Below are 26,300 nucleotides of genomic sequence, written 5' to 3'. Positions count from 1 at the left end.
CTGGATATAGTGGACATGGAGAGGACGTTTCCACTTGTAGGAAAAACTAGAGCCAGAGGATACCATCTCAGACTAAAGGGACGATCCTGTAAAACAGAGATGAGGAGGAATTTCTTCAGCCAGAGGGTGGTGAATCTGTGGAACTCTTTACTGCTGAAGGCTGTGTAGGCCAAATCACTGAGTGTCTTTAAGACAGAGATAGATAGGTTCTTGATTAATAAGGGGATCGGGTGTTATGGGGAGAAGGCAGGAGAATGGGGATGAGAAAATATCAGCCATGATTGAATGGCGGAGCAGACTCGATGGGCCGAGTGGCCTAATTCTGCTCCTATGTCTTATGGTCTTATGGTCTCATGGATCATTCAGGTGAAAGCAGCAGTAGCTAGATCTGGAACACAGCGCGAAAGAGGAAAGTTAAACAGGACTGTCGTGATGTGAGACTCGATAGTTAGGAGGACTGACAGGAGATTCTGAGGCCATAAAAGCGAGTCCAGGATGTTGTGTTGCCTCCCAGGTTCCAGGGTATCTCTGAGCGGCTGCAGTACATTCTCAAGGGGGAGGGGGAGGGGGAGCAGCCAGAAGTCGTTGTGCACGTTGGCATAAATTACGTAAATAGAAATAGGGATGAGGCCCTGAGGAGTGATTATAGAGAGCGAAGAAAAAGGTTAAGGATCAGGACCTTTGAGAGTGGTAATCTCTGGATTACTTCCAGTGCCACGTGCTACTGAGCGTAAGAACAGGAGAATATGGTAGATGAATGTGTGGCTAAAGAATTGGTGCAGGGGACACGGATTCAGATTCTTAGATCATTGGGATCTTTTCTGGAGCAGAGGTGATCTCTTTAAGAGGGATGGGTTGCATCTGAACTGGAGAGGGACCAATATTCAGGGAGAAAGATTTGCTTGCGCCACAAAGGACGGTTTAAACTAGATTGGGAAGGGGTGGATTCCTTAGCAGCAGGTGAGCAAATGAGGGGCTGAAAAGAGATGCCGTACTCAGCAACGGCAAGCTGTATAGATGTGATAGGCAGGAGCACGACAGGGAGCGGAGAAATCCTGTTGGATTAAATTGCATCTATTTCAATGCAAGAGGGCTGACAGGTATTGCTGCTGAACTCAGGGCATGGATAGTTACGTGGGACTGGGATATTATGGCCATAACTGATACATGGCTAGGCGAGGGAAAGGACTGGCAGTTCAATGTTCCAGGGTACGTTAGGTGGGACAGAGGTGGAGGAAAGAGATGAGAGGTAGTTGCATTTTTGATTAAGGGGAGCATCACGGCAGTAGTCCGAGATTAAATAACTGAGGGATCATCCAGCGAAGCTTTGTGGGTGGAACTAAAAAATAAGAAGGGGGTGATAAGAAGGGCCTTATTGATACTATATTGGTACTATAGGCCCCTAAATAGTCAACAGGAATGAGAAGAACAAATATGCAGGGAGATTGGGGAGACTTACAGGAGCAATATGGTTGTCATAGCTGGGGATTTTAATCTTCCGAACATAGCCTGGGTCTGCCATTGTGTTAAGAGCTTAGATGGGGTGGAATTTGTTAAGTGCGTCATTAAAGTTTCCTCAGGCAGTATGTGGAGGGTCCTACTCGGGAAAGAGCAAAACTTGACCTACTCTTGGGAAATAGGACAGGGCAAGTGACTGAGCTGATAGTGGGGGGCCATTTTTGGACCAGTGACCATAGTTCTTTTAATTTTAAAATAGCAAGAAGTCTTACAACACCAGGTTAAAATCCAACATGTTTGTTTCAAACACTAGCTTTCAGAGCACTACTCCTTCCTCAGGTCAATTTTAAAATATGATGTGGAGATGCCGGCGTTGGACTTGGGTGAGCACAGTAAGAAGTCTTACAACACCAGGTTAAAGTCCAACAGGTTTGTTTCAAACACGAGCTTTCGGAGCACTGCTCCTTCCTCAGGTGAATGGAGTGGTAAGGATACCTCTCCATTCACCTGAGGAAGGAGCAGTGCTCCGAAAGCTCGTGTTTGAAACAAACCTATTGGACTTTAACCTGGTGTTGTAAGACAATTTTTAAATAGTTATGGAAAGGGACAAAACTGGTCCACAGGTGCAAGTTCTAAATTGGGGCAAGGTAAACTTTGATGGAATTAGACAAGAACTTGCAAGGGTTGCTTGGAGTAGCTTGTTTGAGGGCAAAGGGACCTCTGGCATGTGGGAGGCCTTTAAAAGTGAAATGGACTGAGTTCAGGGTCAATATGTTCATGTTAGGGTGAAGGGCAAGGCTGGCAGGAGTAAGGAACTCTGGATGACAAAACATATTGAGGTTTGGTCAGGACAAAGAACATCAGGACAGTGCCATGTCAGTACATGGCCATCTACAAGCAGCTGGTGGTGTACAGGGGATACAGGAGTATACTCAAGAAGTAGCTTTGGCTGAGAGGAGTAAGATGAATCTTAATGGTGTCTCTAAGTATATTAAAGGAAAAATAATAACTAAAGAGTAAATAGGACGCTCAAAGACCAAAGTGGACACATATGTGTGGAACCGCAGGAGATGGGCGAGATTCTGAATGAATATTTCTCCTCTGTGTTTACCATGGAGAAAGACATGAAGACTACCTGGGAAGGTTAGTGGTGATATATTGGGGACAGTTCTCATTAGAGTAGAGGAGGTGATGGATGTATTAAAATGTATGAAGGTGGATTTCCTGGCCCTGACCAGGTATATCCAAGAACACAATGTGAGGCTAGAAAAGAAATTACGGGAGCCCTGACTGAGATATTTGCATCATCGTTAGTCATGGGTGAGGTACCAGAAGACTGGAGGGTAGCAAATGTTGTGCCCTTATATAAAAAGGACTGCAAAGAAAAACCTGGGAATTATAGACCGGTAAGCCTGTCATCTGTACTCTTAAGTTACGAGAGAGGATTCTGAGGTATAAAGTATACGGGTGTTTTGTTTTGCTCTTGACGCAGCATAAGCTGCTTCCTTGATGTGCACTCTGACAAAGGAAGGTTCAGACTTGGAGATAGCTTTAACAAATTTATAAAACTGTTAATGATTCTCCTACTTGGATTTGACTCTCCTGTTAATCCAGCTATAGCTACTCAGACTATCTAACCAGTCTGCTACAATCCACGTGGTGGGTGTGATGTGTTCAATCAACCCTGTGTACTCACTAAGTGTCTCCATTGGAAAGAGGAAGATCATGTGTGCTGCGTCCTTTTATATGGGTTGGTGTAATGCCCTCCTGTGGTAGTGTCACCTCTGTGTGTGTCTTGAATGCCCTTTGGTCGTGTCCTATCCTACTGACCTCTGTCTGTGTGTCATGTCTCTTGTGCTCCCTCTAGTGTCTAGCTAGTGTGTTCACATTAACCCCTTGTGTATTTACAGTGTCCTAGTGTATCTACATTAACCCCTTGTGTATTTACAGTGATGCATATCACCACGGCGGGTTTTGGAAAGACAGAGTTTGATTAGGAGTAGTCAGCACGGCTTTGTGCATGGGTGATCAAGCCTTATAAATTTGTTGGAGTTCTGTGATGAAGTGACCAGGAAGGTTGACGTGGGCAAGGTAGAAGATATGGGGCGGGATTCTCCCCGACCCGGCAGGGCAGGCGGTCCCGGCGCCGAGGAGTGGCGTAAAACACTCCGGCGCCGGGCTTCCCGGAAGGTGCGGAATCCTCAGCACCTTCAGGGGCTAGGCCGGCGCTGGCGGGGTTGGCGCCAAGCCAACCAGTGCGGAAGGGGCTTGGTGCCGCATCAACTGGTGAGTTGACGCATGCGTGGGGTGGCCAGCGTGTGCTGGCATCATCCCAGCGCATGCGCAGGGGGGTTCGTCTTTGCACCGGCTATGGCGGAGGTCCACAGTAGCCGGTGCGGAGGGAAAGAGTGCCCCCACAGCACAGGCACGCCCGAGGATCGGTGGGCCCCAATCGCGGGCCAGGCCACCGTGGGGGCACCCCCGAGGCCAGATCCCCCTGCACCCCCCCCCCTCCCTCCCGAGGACCCCGGAGGCCTCCCGCAGAGCTAGGTCCCGCTGGTAAGTACCAAGTCTAATTTACACCGCGGGACCGGCCTAAAACGGGTGGCCGCTCGGCCCATCGTGGGCCGGAGAATCGCTGGGGGGGTCTGCTACCAGCGGCCACCGACCGGCACGGTGCGATTGCCGCCCCATCAAAACCCCGACGCCGGAGAATTCACCAGCCGGCGGGGGCTGGGGGTGGGGGGTTCACGCCATCCCACGCCGATTCTCCGGCCCAGCGGGGGTTCGGAGAATCCCGCCCGTAGTCTATATGAACTTCAGTGTAGTTCCACATAGTGGGCTTCTCTGGAACGTAAGTTCACATGGGATCCACGGACAACTGGCAAATTAGATATACAATTGGTTTGATGGTAGGAAGCAGACGGTAATGGTGAAAGGATGCTTGTCAGCCTGGAGGCCTGAGACTAATGGTATGCCTCAGGAGTCAGTGCTGGGCCCATTGCTGTTTGTTATCTATATCAACGATTTGGATGAGAATGTCGTGCACTTTGTGAGGAAGAATAGAGGCATAGACTGTTTTCTAAATGGGGAAATGCATAGGAAAACAGAGGACTTGCCTGAATCACAAAATCAGAAGTACAAAGGGACTCAGGACTGCGAGTTCAGGATTCTCTTAAGATTGACGTAGAGGTTCATTTGGCAGTTAGGAAGGCAAATGTAATATAGCAGTCATGTCGAAGGGCGGTATGTTTTATAGAACCCAAGATGTGGTCACTGAACCTTCTATTTGCCGACCTCATTTGCACCTCCCAAGATAGCTGGGGGTCAGCACATCTGATTTCAATCCGATGCACATCTACTCAGGTGAAAATCACGCTGATCAGCTGCACTGGGTAGGGGCTGGGAATGTGACATTAGAAAATTTCCTGTTTCCTTCTTCGTAACAAAAAATGAAAGTTGAGCCTATCACATTTCAATTTGCCATGAACAATGCGAGTAGAGATCTGTGCGTACATCAGAGTGAGAGAGAGAGCGATAAGTCTAAATTGAAGAACTGATTTACTCTATATATATTGGACAATGATGTAGCTTTTTAATGGCAGTCGTACATTTCAGTAAAAGTGGCTGAAGTTTGATATTATCAGTAGACACACAAAAAGGAATGTGAAATAGCAACTTACATTCGCATCATTTTCTTATGTCTTGCAGAGGAGCCCAGAACATCAGATCACCCATCTTCAGTCATAGCTTTAAGTGCCGTCCTCACATTCCTGGTCTTAATAGCTATAATACTTGTGACTTACAATGCTGTTAAAAGAAATAAAAGGTAAGAAAACATTCATAATAATAATAAGCTTTATTAGTGTCACAAATAGGCTTACATTAACGGTGCAATGAAAAACAATTGACTGGTATAGTTCCCTCCCCAACACTGACAGCAAACAATTATGGCTCAGATCATTCAAGCTCCAGATTATCAGGGTCCAGATAACCCAAGATATGCATTGGGGTCCCACAGATGTCCAGATGCACTCACCGATTTGGGAATTACCTGGGAAGTTTGAACTTTCGACCACCATTTGCATTTTTCTGCCGGACCCTCCTCAAGTCTCCAACTCTGAACTAGAGTCGGAAGCTTTAGACGGTTTTGTGGGACTTGCCTGAATCACAGTTACTGTGGTGGCACGGCAGAACCCGTGGAGCGGCAGAGCGCGAGTCCAAACTTGCAGAGCGACAATTGATCGGTTAACTCGCAGAGCGCCCGTCCACACTCGCAAAGCAGTGATTGAAGTTGTTTAGCCTGCAGTCCGCGCCCGGGGAGTTAAGTTAGAACAGTACAGCACAGAACAGGCCCTTCAGCCCTCGATGTTGTGCCGAGCAATGATCACCCTACTTAAACCCACGTAACCCGTAACCCAACAATCCCCCCATTAACCTTACACTACGGGCAATTTAGCATGGCCAATCCACCTAACCCGCACATCTTTGGACTGTGGGAGGAAACCGGAGCACCCGGAGGAAACCCACGCACACACGGGGAGGACGTGCAGACTCCACACAGACAGTGACCCAGCCGGGAATCGAACCTGGGACCCTGGAGCTGTGAAGCATTGATGCTAACCACCATGCTACCGTGAGGCCCCCCTCCAGTTAAGGATTAGGGTGGTGTTGTTTGTCCTCATTTGCATATCATTAAACCTGAACAAACAAATGTTGTCAACTTTCACCTGCCAAGTATTGTGGAACATTTGGCAACAAGGTAAATCGGGACTGCAGTCATCAGCTCCTGGAATTAGAGGGGAAAGGTCTGTCATCAAAGTTCAAAATGACCCAGAGACTAAACACTGGGTTCAAAGAACAAAGAACAGGCCCTTCAGCCCTCCAAGCCTGTACCGATCATGATACCACCCTTGGCCAAAACCCTCAGCACTTCCTAGTGCCGTAACCCTCTATACCCATCCTATCCATGTGTTTGTCGAGATGCCTTTTGAACACCGTTAATGCATCTTCTTCCACAACCTCTCCTGGCAACGCGTTCCAGGCACTCACCACCCTCTGCATAAAAAGCCTGCCTCGCACATCTCCTCTAAACTTTGCCCCACGGACCTTAAACCTATGCCCCCTGGTGACTGACCCCTCCACCCTGGGAAAGAGTGTCTGCCCATCCACTCTATCCATGCCCCTCATAATCTTGTAGATCTCTTTCAGGTCGCCCCTCAACCTCCGTCATTGTAATGAAAACAGTCCAAGTATATTCAGCTTCTCTGCATAACTTACACCCTCCAGTCCGGCAACATCCTGGTAAACCTCCTCTGCACCCTCTCCAAAGCCTCCACATCCTTCTGGTAGTGTGGCAACCAGAATTGTGCGCAATATTCCAAATGTGGCCTTACCAAGGTTCTATGCAACTGTAGCATGACTTACCATTTTATGTACTCAATGCCCCGTCCAATGAAGGCAAGTATTTTGTATGCTATCTTGACTACTTTGTCCACTTGTGCAACACTTGCAAAGATCTGTGGACCTGTACATCCAGATCTCTCTGACTTTCTATATTCCTAAGAGTTTTGCAATTTACTGTATATTTCACCTTTATGTTAGACCTACCAAAATGCATTATCTCACACTTGTCCAGACGAATCTCCATTTGCCATTTCTCTGCCCAAGTCTCCAACCTATCTATGTCTTGCTGTAACCTCTGACAATCCTCAACACTATGTGTCACTACTACTGATGTGAGGCTCACCTGGATTATCCTCGATTATCCCTGTGACCTTTCTTAACCACTGTTATCACATTAGCTATTCTCCAGTATTCTGGGACTTCACCTGTAACCAATGAGGATACAAGGACCCAGTAATTTCCTCCCTTGCTTCCCTCAGTATTCTGGGGTCAATCCTATCAGGCCCAGGAGACTGATCTACCTTAATATCTTTTAAAACACCCAATACCTTCTTTTTGATGTCAACATGACCCAAACTTTAGGGGCAGCATGGTAGCATAGTGATTAGCACAATTGCCTCACAGCTCCAGGGTCCCAGGTTCGATTCCCGGCTTGGGTCACTATTGGAGTCTGCACGTTCTCCCTGTGTCTGCGTGGGTTTCCTCCGGGTGCTCCGGTTTCCTCCCACAGTCCAAAGATGTGCAGGTTAGGTGGATTGGCCATGATAAATTGCCCTTAGTGTCCAAAATTGCCCTTAGTGTTGGGTGGGGTTACTGGGTTCTTGGGGATAGGGTGGAGGTGTGTGGTTGGGAAGGGTGTTCTTTCCAAGAGCCGGTGCAGACTTGATGGGCCAAATGGCCTCCTTCTACTCTGTAAATTCTATGAATCTAGGAATTATCTACACACCTGATCCAAGAAACATCTTCCACAAAGTCCTTTTCTTTGGTGATCATTCAGTATATTGAAAGACTTTGCTATTTCTTCACCTCTAATGAAATGACAGGAGAGCATGAGCAAACATCATTCTGTTTACAGTATGTGGACCACAAACTTACAATCTCATTAGAAACCTAACATCTCCAGAAATTCCTGATTCTAATTTTATGACGACCTTGTAATATTGGAATAGAATTATTCCAACCTACGACCATCTATCATCATGCAGTGTTTTAGGTTTGACACTGCTGTAAGAGTTCTAGTTGAGGTGATTGTGACATGCACGGAAAGACTAAGAAAATCAGCAGACCTATTCAAATTTGGATCATTGCTGAGTGACATGCTGCAAAACAGATTTGTTTGCGGTGTGAATAACATTAAAGTACAGGAAAAGCTTTGAGCATAAAATAAGATTTGACATAAGAACATTGGAATTCAGAACAGCAATAGGAAATTCAGCCCTTCACGTCTGCTCTGTCATTCAATCAGATCATGAGTGATCTCTTCCTCATCTCTAATCCACCTGTTCCCCATATCCCTTTAACCTGTTTTTTAAAATCAGAAATATATTATCTCCTCCTTGAAACCATTTAATGATTCAGACTCTGCCACACTATGGGGCAGCATGTTCCACAAATTCACCACTCTCTGCAAGAAGTAGTTCCTCCTCATCTCCAAATTAAATCTACCACCTCTCAGCCTATCTGTGACTTCTAACTCCACTTTGCCCCATAAGGGGGAACGTTCGGTCTACATTTACTTCATCAATCCCTTTTAATATTTAATCCACCTCGATCAGATCCACTCTCATTCTTCTAAACTCCAGTGAGCATAAACCCAAACTGTGCAATTTCTCCTCATATGTCAAACCTTTCATTCCCGCAATCAATATGGTGAACCTCCTTTGAACTGCCTGCAATGCCACCACATCCTTCCTCAAATAAGGAAACCATCACTCCAGTTGTGGTCTCACCAACACCCTATACAATTGCAACAACACTTCTCTACTTATATACTCCAGTCATAGAATCATGGAATTTACAGTGCAGAAGGAGGTCATTTGGCCTATCGAGTCTGCACCAGCCCTTGGAAAGAGCACCCTACCTAAGCCCATACCTCCACCCTAATCCCACACCTCCATCCTATCCTCATAACCCAACCTGACCTTTTTTGTTTGGTCACTAAGGGCAATTTATCATTTATATAGATTGTAAAAAGTTGAAGTCCAAGGGCTGACCCCTGTGGCACCCCACTGGTTACAGTTCATCAGAGAAGGACCCATTTGTCTCAACTCTCAGTCAATCCTCTATCTTTAATGATTGATTCCAGCAACTTCCCTACCACAGAGGTAAAGCTAACCAGTCAATAGTTTCCTACACTTTTCCTCTCTCCCTTTGTGAATAGCGGCATTACATTAGCATGCTTCCAATCCACCGGGACCTTTCCAGAATTCAGGGAGTTTTGAAATGTCATGGGCAGGATTCTCCGGTCTCCTACACCAAAATCGCATTCGGCGATCAGCTGGATTCTCCATGTTGGTGCCAAAGTCGGGGGCAGTGCCACTTTTGCGATGCTCCGCCCCCTCCAAAACAGGGTGCTCTAGACGTACGCTGCATGCTGCATGGATGGCCTCAGGACGTTGCCTGAGGCTCTCCCCCCGATGTTCCGCCCCCAACCTGCTGAGTTCCCAACGGCATGCGTCTCTCATGTTTTTTTCCGGGAACTCAGTGTGATGGCTGCGGACTGAGTCCAGCGCCACCACAGTCGGGGGAGAGCCGATCCGTGGATAGGGGGTGCTGTGGCAGGGACTGGGGGTACTGGTGGGGGGTGGTCCGGGGATGGACAGTCTGGCCAAAGGGGGGCACTATTTGGCAGGCCAGGTCTGCACCCAGCTGGCACCATGTTGCACAGCGTGGCTGCTGCAGGCCTCCGTCGTGCGCATGTGCGGCCATGGACCTGCCAATTCCCCGGTAGTATCGGCAGCTAGAATCGGGTGCTCTATGCTGCCTGCCTGCTAGCCGCCACCAGACGGAGGAACGGTGGCCGTTTTGCACCGATTTCCAGTTGTAAAACGCCACCATTCCCACACCGGAGTCAGGACATAGTCTCCAAATCGGAGAATCCAGCCCTATAACCTTATTGTTTCTTCACCAGTATCATCCTCTAAAGGGCCAACATTTACTTTAGCTATTCTCTTCCTCTTTATATACTGATAGAAGCTTTTGGTTTGAGTATTTATGTTTTCTGCTTGTTTCCGTTCATAGTTCATCTTAGCTCTTTTGATTTTAGTTTTAGTAGCCTATTCCTGAACCTTAAAGGTCTCCCAAAAAAGCTTACCACAAGGTTTTGCTATATCTTATGCCCTGAGCCATCCCCAAGAGAAAGCCATGGAAATTGCTCATGCGATTGAGAGTGTGGAAAAGGCGCATTTGAGTTAGTGCAGGTAGGCCAGGTGTATCAGGTATTGCTCAAGGCTTTACAAATTGAGAGGGCAGAGTTGAGTGCGCAGAACAGATAAAGCAAAAACTCACCGAGCAAAGCAGGGGACAAAATAAAATAAAATGGGTAAACAACCCAGAAATTTTGAATGCTATTGTTGAGGGGAGATCATCCTCTGGAAAGATACAAATTCTGAGATTCTATCTGTTTTGGCCGTATCCAAATTAAGTGCTGAGCCAAACAGAATGCACCTGGCTTGAACAAAAAAAAACCTCATTCAGGAGCATTCCTCCAATAGTGACAAGTTCAGTGGGACCGGTTACTCCAGAGAAAGGACCCTGTGTTGTTTCAATGGGAACTGAAACAGATGTCTGCACTAATACGCTTCCTGAAATTGCAAACCACCCAACTGCTGCTCAAGAGATCGCGATCTGAACTGAGGCAGAGGCAATCAGAGAGCTGAGGTGTTCTCATAGAGTTTAGAAATCTCCTGAAAGACTGAAATTTTGAGTGACTATACTATGTTACCCCCACCATTTCTTAATGGACTATTATTGTAAATAGTTGTGTGTATTAATAGGGTAATAAATAACTTGAAGGGGGAAGGAGATGGGGCAGACCTTGCGGAGCAGTTGAAATAGCGGTTTAGCGCTGGCCAGTCAATGCCCAGGGATTTAAGGAGTAAGATGGCATTCTTTGACCTCTTTTGTATATAGTGAAACTTCAAAAGCAAATTTGTAAATTTTCACCTGGCAAGTCGTAGTTGAGTCGCACAGCTTTTACACTTACCCCAGGAAATGTTGGACAGAAAAACCCTAGTCTAACTCCAGAACCGACTCCCTCCAATCACTCATACTGACTCCCTGAGTCCCCTTTCTATGTAAAGTCATCATAGTCCTAGATGACTTGTTTTCCCCTTTGAGGGGGGAGAGTTGACTGGTGGTGATCTAACCTGAGGATTACCACACCTCAGGCAAGGGACAAGGTTGAGAAGACAGGCTTTCATGAATAACCTCAATACACCCCTCCAACAATTAACACCCGACCCGACTACCACCCCACCACTTAACTATCCCCCGACTGACCTGACTATGTCCCAACTGACTACCTGACCGAATCCAACTACCCACCCACCAACCTGCTACCCTACTCCAATCCATTCACTCAGTGATTCACTTACCCATAATATTCACACAGGACTTCCGGTGACGGGGATGTTATGAGCGGACGCAGTTTCCTCCTGGAAACTGAGATTTAGGTGCTTTCAGCCCAAAATAGATAATTGAAACAGGGAGTAAGACCCTTCACCCTCCTCCAACACCATCAAGACAAGGCATGCCAAGCAGCAGCAACTCCAGGCCAGAAAGGTGGCAAAGGCAGTGAGAGCCTTGCGAGGAGGACCAAGGGGGTGGCTAGTCCTGGTCACATCTGATTGGGAGGAACCGTATGACCACACACAGGGCTCATACACAATGAATGAATGGAGGGAGTTTCTAATGCAGAAACTCCAGATTGCCATCAAAGTAGGGCCTCCTAAGAATCTATAAGGTCATCTATGTGTGGATCCACAAGAGATCTTAAATAAATATTTCTCATCGGTATTTACTGTTGAGAAAGGCATGGATGTCAGGGAACTTGGAGAAATAAATAGTGATGTCTTGAGGACTGTACATATTTCAGAGAAGGAGGTGCAGGAAGTCTTAAAGTGCATCAAGGTAGATAAATCCCCAGGATCTGATTAAATGTATCCCAGGACGTTGTGGGAGGCTTGGGAGGAAATTGCGGGTCCCCTAGCAGAGATATTTGAATCGTTGACAGCCACAGGTGAGGTGCCTGCACATTGGAGGGTAGCAAATGTTGTGCATTGCTTTAAGAAGGGCCCAAAGGGAAAAGCCTGAGAACTACAGATGCCTAACATCGGTGGTGGGTAAGTTGCAGAAGGTATTCTGACAGACAAGATCTTACAGGCATTTAGAGAGGCAAGGACTGATTAGGAACACTCAGCATGGCTTTTTGAGTGGAAAATCATGGGCGGGCTTCTCCTGCAATTGGCAGTGCGGCCCATACCGGCAGCAAGAGTGGCGCGAATCACTCCGGCGTCGGGCCGCCCGGAAGTTGCAGAATCCTCCAGAGTAAGGGCCGCCGTGGGCCTGCGCATGTTGGCGCATGCGCAGGACTGCTGGCATGTTCTGGCGCATGGCGCAGAACCACCGACATGTTTCCTGCGCATGCGTAGGGTGTTTCTTCTCTGCGCCGGCCATGGCGGAGCCTTACAGAGGCCGGCACGGAGGCAAAGAATGCCCTCAAGGCACCGGCCTGCCTGCAGATCGGTGGGCCCCGATCACTGGCCAGGCTACCGTGGGGCCCATCTCCTCCCTCTCCCTGGGGTCGAATACCGCCCCCCCCCGAGGACACCACAAGCTGCCCTCCAAGCCACATCTCACCGGAGTGGAGCATGTCTATTTCACGCCGGCGGGACTGGCCAAAAACAGGTGGCCGCTCGGCCCATCAGGATCCGGAGAATTGGGGGGGGGGCTGCCAACAGCCCCCGACCAGCACGGCGCGAACCCCGCCCGAAAACCGGCATCCGGTGTCGGAGAGGCGGGGTGGAATTCACCCCGCCCCCCCCCCCCCCCCCCTGCCCCCCCCGGCCCCCCCCGGCGATTCTCCAATCCAGCAGGGGGTTGGAGAATTCCGCCCAATGTCTCACGAATTTAATTGAGTTTTCTGAAGCAGTAACCAATTAGATGAGGGCAATGCAGTTGAAGTTGTCAACATGGACTGAGCAAGGCCGTTGACAAGGGGCGGAATTCTCCGCTCCCGGGAAGGCCGTCGTGAACTCGGCCGAGTTTCACGACGGCCTCGGAGGCCACTCCTCTCACCTTATTCACCCCCACCCGGGGGTCTAGGAGCGGCACTCCGTAACTCTCGGCCACCGGTCCTTGACGTTTGCGTCAAGGTGGCATGCCAAGAGTGACGCAACGGCGGCGCCTAAGTGACGTCAGCCACGCATGCCAGGTTGGCCGGCTCCAACCCGTGCATGCGCGGCTGATGTCGCAACGGCTGACGGCTCAAACCCGCGCATGCGCGGTTGCCATCTTCCCCTCTGCTGCCCCGCAAGACGTGGCGGCTTAATCTTGCGGGGCGGCAGAGGGGAAAGGGTACATCGCTTTAAGACGCCGGCCCGACGATCGGTGGGCACCGATCGCGGGCCAGTCCCCTCCCGAGCACTGCCGTGGTGCTCACTCCCCTCTCCGCCCCCTACATGCTACAAACGAGCATTTGGCGCCCATGTTCACGACGGCAGCGACCAGGTGTGGTTGCCGCTGTCGGAACAGGTCGGAAACGGCAGGCCGTTCGGCCCATCCGGGCCGGAGATTCGCCGGTCGCCGGGAAGAACGGCGACCAGCGATTCTTCCGAGCGGATGGTGGGACAATCGCAGGGGGCGCCAGGGGGTGTCGTGAGTCGCCCGGCCATCCCGCGATTCTCCCACCCGGCGTGGGGAGCGGAGAATCGCTCCCAAGGTATCTCATGTTAGGTTGTTGCAGAAGGTTAAATCTCATGGCATCAGGGTGAGACAGCAAATTGGATACAAAATTGGCTTGACGACAGATGACAAAGGGTTGTTGAAGAGCAGGCATTGTCAAACTCAGGGGCGCGACCCGTGGGTGGGTCGCGGAACCCTCCGTTGCGTTGTGATCATGCAAATCCACGCGCGACGGCCGCAGCAGCTGGCTTTTAATAATGCCGGCTGCGAGCGGCCTTCAAAATGGCCAGGAACAGGTTTAAAAAATTCGACCCACTGCACATGCAGTGCATGATCGGGCATGCATGCACAGTGCGGCCACATTTTGTTTTATATGGTCGCAGCCTTTTTTTTTCAAATTCGGGGGGCCAAAGGGACCATTGGGGACAAAGGGACCCAAAACTAGTTCCTCCATTTTTGTCAGCAACAAACAAGGTAAGAGAAAATGGTGGATCGCGCAGGTCGGCCGGCGTGGGTCGTGAAGGTCGGCCGGGTTGGGTCCCGAAGGTTGGCTGGTTGGTAAAATTGGGTCCCTGGGAAAAAAGTTTGAAAAACACTGTAGAGGATTGTTTTTCAAACTGGAGGCCTGTGACCAGCGGTGTGCCTCAGGACTCTGTGCTGGGTCCACTGTTATTTGTTATTTATATTAATGATTTGGATGAGAATTTAGGAGGCATGGTTAGTAAGTTTGCAGACGACACCAAGATTGGTGGCAGAGTACAGTAAGAAGTCTTACAACACCAGGTTAAAGTCCAACAGGTTTGTTTCAAACACTAGCTATCGGAGCACTGCTCCTTCCTCAGGTGAATGAAGAGGTATGTTCCAGAAATATATATATAGACAAAGTTAAAGATGCAAGACGTGCCTTCATGAATAACCTCGATACACCCCTCCAACAATTAACAGCCGACCCGACTATCACCCCACCACCTAACTATCCCCTGACTGACCTGACAGAGTGGACAGTGAAGATGGTTATCAAGGATTGCAACGGGATCTTGATCAGTTGGGTCAGTGGGCTGATAAATGGCAGATGGAGTTTAATTGAGATAAATCTGAGGTGATGCATTTGGTCGATCGAATCGGGGCAGGACCTACTCAGTTAATGGTAGGGTGTTGGGGAGAATTATAGAACAAAGAGATCTAGGGCTACAGGTTCCCAGCTCCTCGGAAGTGGAGTCACAGGTGGACTGGATGATGAAGAAGGCATTCGGCATGTTTGGTTTCATTGGTCAGAACACTGAATACAGGAGTTAGATGTGTTGCTGAATACACTTGGAATACTAAATACAGTTCTGGTCAGCCTATTATAGAAAGGATATTATTAAACTAGAAAGAGTGCAGAAAAGATTTACTAGGACACTACCGGGACTTGATGGTTTGAGTTATGAAGGGAGGCTAGATAATAATAATCTTTATTAGTGTCACAAGTAGGCTTACATTAACACTGCAATGGCGTTACTGTGAAAAGCTCCTTGTCGCCTGTTCGGGTACACTGAGGGATAATTCAGAATGCACAATTCACCTAACAGCACGTTTTTCAGGACTTGTGGAAGGAAACCAGAGACTAGGAATTTTTCCATGGTGTGTAGGAGGCTTAGGGGTGATCTTAAAGCGGTATATCAAATAATGAGGGGCATAGATAAGGTCAACATCTTTTCCCAAATGAAGGGGAGACTAAAACTAGAGGGCATAGGTTTAAGGTGAGGGGGGAGAGATACATAAGGGTCCAGAGGGACAATTTATTTCATACAGAAGGTGGTGAGTGTCTGGAACAAGCTGCCAGAGTCAGTAGTAGAGGCGGGAAAGTTTGCAGTAAGTTAGTAAGTTTGTTAGTAACTTTGCAGACGACACAAAGGTTGGTGGAATTGCGGATAGCGATGAGGACTGTCAGAGGATTCAGCAGGATTTAGATCGTTTGGAGACTTGAGCGGAGAGATGGCAGATGGAGTTTAATCCAGACAAATGTGAGGTAATGCATCTTGGAAGGTCAAATGCAGGTAGGTAATATACAATGAATGGCAGAACCTTAAAGAGTACTGAAAGTCAGAGAGATCTAGGTGTACAGGTCCACAGGTCAGTGAAAGGGGCAACACAGGTGGAGAAAGTAGTCAAGAAGGCATACAGCATGCTTGCCTTCATTGGCCGGGGCATTGAGTATAAGAATTGGCAAGTCATGTTGCAGCTGTATAGAACCTTAGTTAGGCCACACTTGGAGTATAGTGTTCAATTCTGGTTGCCACAGTGCCAGAGGGATGTGGAGGCTTTAGAGAGGGTGCAGATGAGATTTACCAGGATGTTGCCTGGTATGGAGGGCATTAGCTATGAGGAGCGGTTGAATAAACTCGGTTTGTTCTCACAGGAACGACGTAGGTTGAGGGGCCACCTGATAGAGGTCTACAAAATTATGAGGGGCATAGACAGAATGGATACTCAGTGGCTTTTCCCCAGGGTAGAGGGGTCAATTACTAGGGGGCACAGGTTTAAGGTGCGAGGGGCAAGGCTTAGAGTAGATGTACGAGGCAAGTTTTTTACACAGAGGATAGTGGGTGCCTGGAACTCGCTGCTGGAGGAGGTGGTGGAAGCAGGGACGATAGTGATATTTAAGGGGCATCTTGACAAATAGATGAATAGGATAGAAATAGAGGGATACGGACCCAGGAAGTGTAGAAGATTGTCGTTTAGTCGGGCAGCATGGTCGGCACGGGCTTGGAGGGCCGAAGGGCCTGTTCCTGTGCTGTACTTTTCTTTGTTCTTTGTTCTTTGGGACTACTTTGTCTTTTGAAAAGCATTCAGACAGTTTTGGGGAAAGATGGATATCGAGGGATATGGGCCAAATATGGGCAATTGGGACTAGCTTAGTGGTACAAACTGGGCGGCATGGACAAGTTGGGCCGTGGGGCCAGTTTCATGCTGTAAACCTCGAGAGATGATGGCAACAATAAAAGTGGCGCTGGTCACCCTGCCAAAGGTACTGGGAAAGGTGACTGGAGACTCAGGAAGCAACGATCAGAGAGCTGGAGAAGGTCTCGACCAACCAGGGTGATCAGATTGCCATCCTGGAGTCAGGAATGGCAAGGTGCATGCAATGGACACTAAAGGTGAAGGACGAGGATCAAGGAAATTGGTTGCGCCGCAAGAACCTCCGCATTGCGGGTCCATCCCCCCCCTTCCTTCTTCTCACTCCTCCTGTGCCCTGCTGCTCCCTCCCCCAACAATATAGCGCCTCCCCCCCCAAGATTGCATGCGCCTGCCAATTGGTGGCCCCCGATTGCAAGCCTTGCCGTCCTGGAGCCCCCCCCCCCCAGTGACGGATTCCCCCACCCCCCATCAAGGCGGCCCCGGACTGAGTCGGCAGCTGCCACTCCGTGCTCCCGTCGGGTGGAACCATGAGCGAACCATGTTGGCAGGGAACTCGGGCAGTTGTTAGTGGAGAATCGCCACGGGGTCCTCTTTCAATGGCCCCCGACTGTCGCTGTGTCGACCGCGCCAGTGTCCGGAGAATTGTGGGAGCAGGGTTGGACCCGATCGCGGGTCTGACACCCATTCTGCGTCCCTGCGCCGAGCACGATTGCGGGCAGAGGCTCGGAGAATCTCGGCCCAGGTACCTGCTGAACATGATAATGACCCCATCTGAGGAGAGAACACCAGAAGTGATCATCTCCCTGGATGCAGAAAAGACTTTCGACAGAGTCAAATGGAAGTACCTCATTGACATACTGGAATGTTTTGGACATGACCATGGCTCACCTCCTAGGTGAAACTATTTACATCTCACCCAGGCAGCAGGGTAGCATGGTGGTTAGCATAAATGCTTCACAGCTCCAGGGTCCCAGGTTCGATTCCCGGCTGGGTCACTGTCTGTGTGGAGTCTGCACATCCTCCCCCTGTGTGCGTGGGTTTCCTCTGAGTGCTCCGGTTTCCTCCCACAGTCCAAAGATGTGCGGGTTAGGTGGATTGGCCATGCTAAATTGCCCGTAGTGTCCTAATAAAAGTAAGGTTAAGGGGGGGGTTGGGTTACGGGTATAGGGTGGATACGTGGGTTTGAGTAGGGTGATCATGGCTCAGCACAACATTGAGCGCCGAAGGGCCTGTTCTGTGCTGTACTGTTCTATGTTCTATGTTCATAGCGAGTGTACGGACAAACACCACCAGCTTTAAATACTCCTGCTGCAGAGGTACAAGACAGCGATGCCCACAATCCCTGCTGCTATTCGCTCTGGCATAGAGCCACTAGCGATCGCCCTCAGATGGCGAAGGACTGGAGGGATATTCAGAGAGGGGACAGAGAGCATAGTGTTTCACTCTATGTGAATGACCTTATCCTCTACTCTCAAACCACTAAGCCAGCATGGAAGGGATCATGAAGCTCCTGAAGGAGTTCAGAGTCTTCTTGAACTGCAAACCCAACCTGAGCAAAAGTGAAATCTTCCTGGTGAACCCACAAGGAGAAGGGATGGAGCTGGAGGGACTACCGTTCAAACAAGCCCAAACCAAATTCCGCTACCTGGGGATCCAAACAGCCCATGACTGGGAATGGATCCACAAATGGAACCTGATGAGTCTGGTGGAGGAAGTCAAAAGGGATCTGCAGAGGTGGGGCCCACTCCCACTCTCGCTGGCAGGGAGAGTGCAGATGAGCAGTATACTGCCCAGGTTCCTCTTCCTGCTCAGTTCCCTCAAGATCTACATCCCCAAGCCCTTCTTCAACACGGTAGATAAACTAACCATGGTGTTTGTGTGTGTGTGTGTGTGGGGGTGGGTGAAGAACCCGAGATTCCAACAAAACAGGGTCCTACAAAGTGAAGAAACATGGATGCCTTACCTTCCCAAACCTACAGTTCTACTACTGGGCAGCCACAGCAGAAAGTGAGGGGATCGGTGAAGGAACTGGGAGCAGAATGGGTGAGGATGGAGGTGAGTTCCTGCCAAGGGACATCCCTCCGAGCCCTAGTCACGACAGCACTCCCGTCCCCTCCGATCAAGTATTCAAGGAGCCACGTAGTCATTCTAGTGGTAGCCACTCTCCGAAAGTGCAATCAAATGAGGCAGCACTTCGGCCTGACTGAAATGTCCACTATAGCCCCCATCTGTATCGACCACAGGTTTTCACCCGCAACAATGGATGCCATCTTCAAAAGGTGCCATCTTCAAAGGGGCAATGAGGGTTAGAGACATGTACACAGATTGCAGACTAGCAAAGCTGGAGGAACACACGGAGAGGTGCCAGCACCCAAAAGAAACAAACTGAGACACATACAGGTCCAAAAACTTCCTCCGTCGGGAAATGGTGACATACCCCAGATACCAGGCAAGTTGAGGAACTGTTGCAGGTAACCTAGGGAAGGGGAATAGTGGGGACATGTATGGGTGACTATTGGAGGAGGTACACTCCCCCTGGATGAGGGAAGGGTAAAATGGGAGGAAGAAGTAAGCATAAAAGTAGGGAAGGGGACTCTGGGTCAAAGAACTGCACAGGGTGAACTTCACCTCCACATGCGCAGGGCTGAGTCTAATGCAGCTAAAGGTGGTGGACAGAGCGCACCTAAACAGAACCCAAATGAATAGGTTCTTCCCGGAGTTGGAGGACAAATGTGAACAGTGCCAGGGTGACTCACCAACCACACCCACTTGATCTGGGCATACCCCAGACTTGTCGGGTATTGGACGACCTTCCTTGAGGCAATGACCAATGTTTTGGGGGTGAGGGTGGAGCTATGCCCAAAAGTGGCATTCTTCAGGGTCTCAGACCAGCCAGAACTCTCAATGGGGGGGGGGGGGGGGGGGGGGGGAGAAGCCGACACCCTAACCTCTGCGTCCCTGATTGCCTGATGAGGAATCCTGCTTAGTTGGCATCGGCGTCACCACCCAAAGCTGCAGATTGGCTATCCGAACTGTCAGAATTCCTCCAACTGAAGAAGATAACATTTTCCATCTGGGAATGAGAAGAGGGCTTCCACGGGACGTCACCAACTTGTTCCAAGGCCTGTTCGTAACCAGCAACTAGTAGAGCATGGAGGGAAGGGGGAGACATGGACAAGCCATGGAACATAAGGAAAATGAAATGGTGGGGGAAGAGAAGGCGGTTGGGGGGGGGGGGGGGGGGGGGGGGGGAGGAAGAAGGGGAAGGAGCACGAAGGCTCACAAAAAAGATTGTGAGGGACAAGTGACTAAACCGCAGGGGACGGCCCGACGGCACGTAAAAAAACAGAATGCACAACAAAAATACGGAAGTTAATAAAGGCTCGGGTCACACTGGGGAGTACAACAGAGGCAAAAAACAGGATTGATTCATGATCTCATAGTTAAGGATCCTCTCGGAAGGAGCACTCACAATATGGTGGAATTTAAAATACAGATGGAGGGTGAGAAGGTAAAATCAAATACTAGTGTTTTGTGCTTAAACAAAGGAGATTACAATGGGATGAGAGAAGAACTAGCTAAGGTAGACTGAGAGCAAAGAATTTATGGTGGAACAGTTGAGGAACAGTGGAGAACCTTCCAAGCGATTTTTTACAGTGCTCAGCAAAGGTTTATACCAACAAAAAGGAAGGACGGTAGTAAGAGGGAAAATCGACCGTGGATATCGAAGGAAATAAGGGAGAGTATCAAATTGAACGAAAAAGCATACAAAGTGGCAAAGATTAGTGAAAGACTAGAGGACTGGGAAATCTTTAGGGGGCAACAGAAAGCTACTAAAAAAGAGTAAGATAGATTATGAGAGTAAACTAGCTCAGAATATAAAAACAGATAGTAAAAGTTTCTACAAATATATAAAACAAAAAAGAGTGGCTAAGATAAATATTGGTTCTTTAGAGGATGAGAAGGGAGATTTAATAACTGGAGATGAGGAAATGGCTGAGGAACTGAACAGTGGAAGATACAAATAACATGCCAGTGACTGATAGAAATGAGGCAATGAGATAGAAATACAGAAATGAGATAGGAATACAGGTGAGGACCTTGAGAGGATTGTTATCACTAAGGAGGTAGTGATGGGCAAGCTAATTGGGCTAAAGGTAGACAAGTCTGCTGGCCCTGATGGAATGCATCCCAGAGTGCTAAAAGAGATGGCTAGGGAAATTGCAGATGCACTAGTGATAATTTACCAAAATTCACTAGACTCTGGGGTGGTCCCGGTGGATTGGAAATTAGCAAACGTGACACCACTGTTTAAAAAAGGAGGTAGGCAGAGAGTGGGTAATTATAGGCCAATGAGCTTAACTTCAGTAGTAGGGTAGATGCTGGAATCTATCATCAAGGAAGAAATAGCGAGGCATCTGGATAGAAATTGTCCCATTGTGCAGACGCAGCATGGGTTCATAAAGGGCAGGTCGTGCCTAACTAATTTAGTGGAATTTTTTGAGGACATTACCAGTGCAGTAGATAACGGGGAGCCAATGGATGTGGTATATCTGGATTTCCACCTGGACAAGGTTCCACACAAAAGGTTGCTGCATAAGATAAAGATGCATGGCATTAAGGGTAAAGTAGTAGCATGGATAGAGGATTGGTTAATTAACCGGTTAATTAACTGGTTAATAGAAAGCAAAGAGTGGGGATTAATGGGTGTTTCTCTGGTTGGCAATCAGTAGCTAGTGGTGTCCCTCAGGGAACAGTGTTGGGCCCACAATTGCTCACAATTTACATAGATGATTTGGAGTTGGGGACCAAGGGCAATGTGTCCAAGTTTGCAGATGACACTAAAATGAGTGGTAAAGCGAAAAGTGCAGAGTATACTGGAAGTCTGCAGAGGGATTTGGATAGGTTAAGTGAATGAGCTAGGGTCTGGCAGATGGAATACAATGTTGACAAATGTGAGGTTATCCATTTTGGTAGGAATAACAGCAAATGGGATTATTATTTAAATAATAAAATATTAAAGCATGCTGCTGTGAAGAGAGACCTGGGTGTGCTAGTGCATGAGTCGCAAAAAGTTGGTTTACAGGTGATTAAGAAGGCGAATGGAATTTTGTCCTTCATTGCTAGAGGGATGGAGTTTAAGACTAGGGAGGTTATGCTGCCATTGTATAAGGTGTTAGTGAAATGAAATGAAATGAAAATCGCTTATTGTCACGAGTAGGCTTCAAATGAAGTTACTGTGAAAAGCCCCTCGTCGCCACATTCCGGCGCCTGTTCAGGGAGGCTGTTACGGGAATCGAACCGTGCTGCTGGCTTGCTTTGGTCTGCTTTCAAAACCAGCGATTAGCCCTGTGAGCTAAACAGCCCCTAGTGAGGCCACACCTGTAGTATTGTGTTCAGTTTTGGTCTCCTTACTTGAGAAAGGACGTACTGGCACTGGAGGTTGTGCAGAGGAGATTCACTGGGTTAAGGGCAGCACGGTAGCATTTTGGATAGCACAATTGCTTCACAGATCCACGGTCGCAGGTTCCATTTCCGGCTTTGGTCACTGACTGTGCGGAGTCTGCATATCCTCCCCGTGTGTGCATGGGTTTCCTCTGGGTGCTCCGGTTTCCTCCCACATTCCAAAGATGTGGTGGATTGGCCATGATAAATTGCCCTTAGTGTTGGGTGGGGTTACTGGGTTATGGGGATAGTGTGGAGGTGTTGACCTTGGGTAGGGTGCTCTTTCCAAGAGCCGGTGCAGACTCGATGGGATGAATGGCCTCCTTCTGCACTGTAAATTCTATGATAATCCCAGAGTTGAAGGGGTTGGATCACGAGGAGAGGTTGAGTAGACTGGGACTGTACTCGTTGGAATTTAGAAGGATGAGGGGGGATCTTATAGAAACATATATAATTATGAAGGGAATAGATAGGATAGATGCGGGCAAGTTGTTTCCACTGGCGGGTGAAAGCAGAACTAGGGGGCATAGCCTCAAGATAAGGGGAAGTAGATTTAGGACTGAGTTTAGGAGGAACTTCTTCACCCAAAGGGTTGTGAATCTATGGAATTCCTTGCCCAGTGAAGCAGTAGAGGTTCCTTCATTAAATGTTTTTAAGATAAAGATAGATAGTTTTTTGAAGAATAAAGGGTGTTATGGTGTTCAGGCCGGAAAGTGGAGCTGAGTCCACAAAAAATCAGCCGTGACCTCATTGAATGGCGGAGCAGGCTCGAGGGGCCAGATGGCCTACTCCTGCTCCTAGTTCTTATGTTCTTATGTTAAATTGGCCAAAGGGGGACCACGGCCACAGAGGGAGGAGAGAGAAGAACATGTAAATATATATAATGATATATAATGATCTTTATTAGTTGATGTTTTCTTTTTCTCTCTTTGGCTTTTCCCTTTTGTAATTTTAATCTTTTCTTTGTTGTTTTTGCTACGTATTATGTGCGGTTATACAACTTGTAATTTCGCATACCGTAACATAAAATGTGAAAACCAATAAAAACATTAAAAAATATACATATATTCACACTGGAATTTGAGCTTACCATAAGGCAGTTAGTCGACATGTTCTATTCCCCCCACCCCCAATGCTAATGTTGTGTTCCCTTTCTAAAAGTGCAAACATTATTCTCCATGTGTCTAGAGGCACCAGGGTCGGTGGCCCCAGCAATAAATGTGGAATTGAATCTATTTTCAAACAGTGGTAACCCATGGTGATTGTCGCTCCGTGGAAGATCTGGGCTTCATGAGTTATAAATCAAAAAGTTGAAATAGTTTATACTTTCAGGCTCTAAATTAACAATTGTCAAGTGTACTCAAAATGCACTCATAAAGTCATAGTTACAAGCAAAAAATTGAAAACTGAGACAAAGCAACAGCTTTGATCAGCAACAAGGGCAGCACGGTAGCATTGTGGATAGCACAATCGTTTCACAGCTCCAGGGTCCCAGGTTCGATTCCGGCTTGGGTCACTGTCTGTGCGGAGTCTGCACATCCTCCCCGTGTGTACGTGGGTTTCCTCCGGGTACTCCGGTTTCCTCCCACAGTCCAAAGATGTGCAGGTTAGGTGGATTGGCCATGATAAATTGCCCTTAGTGTCTAAAATTTTCCCTAAGTGTTGGGTGGGGTTACTGGGTTATGGGGATAGGGTGGAGGTGTTAACCTTGGGTAGGGTGCTCTTTCCAGGAGCTGGTGCAGACTCGATGGGCATAATGGCCTCATAGAACGATACAGCGCAGTACAGGCCCTTCGGCCCTCGATGTTGCACCGACATGGAAAAAAAACTAAAGGCCATCTAACCTACACTATGCCCTTATCATCCATATGCTTATCCAATAAATTTTTAAATGCCCTCAATGTTGGCGAGTTCACTACTGTTGCAGGTAGGGCATTCCACGGCCTCACCACTCTTTGCGTAAAAAACCCACCTCTGACCTCTGTCCTATATCTATTACCCCTCAATTTAAGGCTATGTCCCCTCGTGCTAGCCACCTCCATCCGCGGGAGAAGGCTCTCACTGTCCACCCTATCTAACCCTCTGATCATTTTGTATGCCTCTATTAAGTCACCTCTTAACCTTCTTCTCTCTAACGAAAACAACCTCAAGTCCATCAGCCTTTCCTCATAAGATTTTCTTCAGCACTGTAAATTCTATACTTCCAGGCAGTGTATTCCAGACACAACCACTTGCTGTGTGAAAAAGTTTTTTCTCACCCATATTCGGTCATTGTTAATTAGATACAATGCCTTTTATTTTAAAATGGGATGCAGCTACTTCAAAAATATGTCAAGAAATCCACTGGAACTCATTAAAAACAGTCAATGCAGAATTGAGAAAATAATGTAGAGGAACTTATACTTTGCCCACTACAAAGTTGGTTTTTACTTTATCTAAACTAATGTGATCGAAGCATGTTTTTGCTTGAGGAACATTTAGTTGTGTAATATCTAACTTGTTTCTTAATTATCAGATCTAAACAAGGAAATCCTGCCCAGCATACCAATGCATGTGAAACTTCAGCAACACCGTTTTGAAATCCATCTGAAAAGATTACTTCAGCTAATTTATCGGCTATAAAAATGTTTAAAGAATGTTTGAAATCCATTTGTAAAAGCAATCTTGAAATGCCATTGTGTTAGTTGGGGGAATCTATCTTTCTTGTTTGATTGTTCCCATTGAGAGGGGTCCATCCCCAGAATGAAAGGTGCTAAAATCTTTGCTTTAAAAAAGGAGACAATTTGATTAAATGTTTCTTTACATAAATTGATGTGATCGAACTGCATGCTGAGATAAAAATCTTAATCTGCTACTATCCTAAGGCTGAAACAACAATCAATGATATTCAGAGATTGAGATAACACCTGTAGTTGCTCGCTACAGGAAATAGAATTGATTATTCTGAGTACAATAATGAGGACATAAGACTCAAAAAATTCTTATTTGAAATGATAGAAACTTACAAATAAAGGAAGTGAAATTGGCAAGGTGTTTTCCCTTATTCTTTCCTAGAATGCAGGAGTCACTGGCAAGCGCAGCATTAATTGCCCAAACCTAACTGCCCTTGAGCTGAGTGGCTTGCTCAGCAAATTCAGAGGGCAATTAAGAGTCAACCACATTGCTGTGAATCTGGACTGACAGGCCTGGTGTTGGGTGTGGAAGGGAAGGAGGTTCACTCCTTTGCACTTCAAAATTGTGATCTGGGTCCCAAGGTTCAATGCACATCACAGGATCCCAATTTGCCGATTATAGTGTCCTCTTGTCTGAAACAAGCAATACACTCCAAATGTCTGTCTTATGCATTGAGACAAGACAGCAGTGTAGAATATCTGGATCAACAAAGTGACTCGATGGACTTCCGGTGGCGGCTGTGAAGGAGTAAGTCGCACATTTGGTGGCTCCTGCTCTGGTCGGACTTTTGGACCTTTCCCCGTTTTTCTACCGGATATGAATTGTAAAACGTATGTTGGTGGCAATTGTTTACTGAATTCCCACTTTGGTGCATGGAGAGAAGGACTAGAAGTGTTTGTAAGGGCAGAAACAAAAAGATAGAGAAGGCTTGGGCTGTAGCTGCAACAGAAGACAGCATGGTGGAGGTTCGGACCTCTGGCTTCTCGACCCAGCAGTCTATGGAGCAGTCCATGGAGCAAGTCATTCAGGAAGGCTTTGCTATGCAGAAACAGGACTGTTTGGACCCAATAAAAGAGTCAATTGAGCGGTTGGAGCACAGATTGGACGCCCAGGATCAGGTGATCCAGAAGGTGGAGAAGGTGCTGGCTGAGCAGGAGGAACATCAGACTGCGGTGGAGGTGGAGGTGGGGATGCTGAGGGACCGGCAGAAGAAGCTCCTGGAGAAGGTGGAGGACCTAGAAAATAGGTCCCGCCGGCAGAACCTAAGACATGTTTGTGAAGCTGCTGTGGGATGGGGCATTCTCCCGGCCATTGGAGGTGGATAGGGCTCACAGAGCACTTGCGAGGAAGCCGCGAATGGGAGACCCCACCCCCCGAGAGCAATAGTGGTGAGATTCCACAGGTTCTCGGATAAATAGCGCATTCTCCAGTGGGCCAAGCAGACATGGAGCTGTAAATGGGACAATAGCATCCTGCGGGTTTACCAGGACCTGAGTGTAGAGGTGGCCTGGAGG

At 47.9% G+C, this 26,300-nt stretch overlaps 1 protein-coding gene across 4 annotated transcripts in view; it reads left to right on the top strand.

Annotated features, from left to right (window-relative positions):
• Positions 1-25,142, top strand: part of zgc:153896 (uncharacterized protein LOC569930 homolog) — an 85,930-nt gene extending 60,788 nt beyond the window's left edge. For all 4 annotated transcript variants that reach the window (XM_038820580.1, XM_038820582.1, XM_038820583.1 and 1 more), the window contains 2 exons: positions 5,170-5,287; positions 24,629-25,142. In XM_038820580.1, coding sequence (XP_038676508.1) covers positions 5,170-5,287; positions 24,629-24,692 — 182 coding nt within the window. In that variant the 3' untranslated portion in view covers positions 24,693-25,142. The remainder of the gene's footprint in view (positions 1-5,169; positions 5,288-24,628) is intronic.
• Positions 25,143-26,300: the final 1,158 nt, after the last annotated feature.

The sequence above is a fragment of the Scyliorhinus canicula genome, chromosome 15 (assembly GCF_902713615.1).
Source record: "Scyliorhinus canicula chromosome 15, sScyCan1.1, whole genome shotgun sequence".
In the NCBI taxonomy this organism is placed as follows: domain Eukaryota; kingdom Metazoa; phylum Chordata; class Chondrichthyes; order Carcharhiniformes; family Scyliorhinidae; genus Scyliorhinus; species Scyliorhinus canicula.
This window is presented reverse-complemented; position numbering and strand designations above follow the sequence as displayed.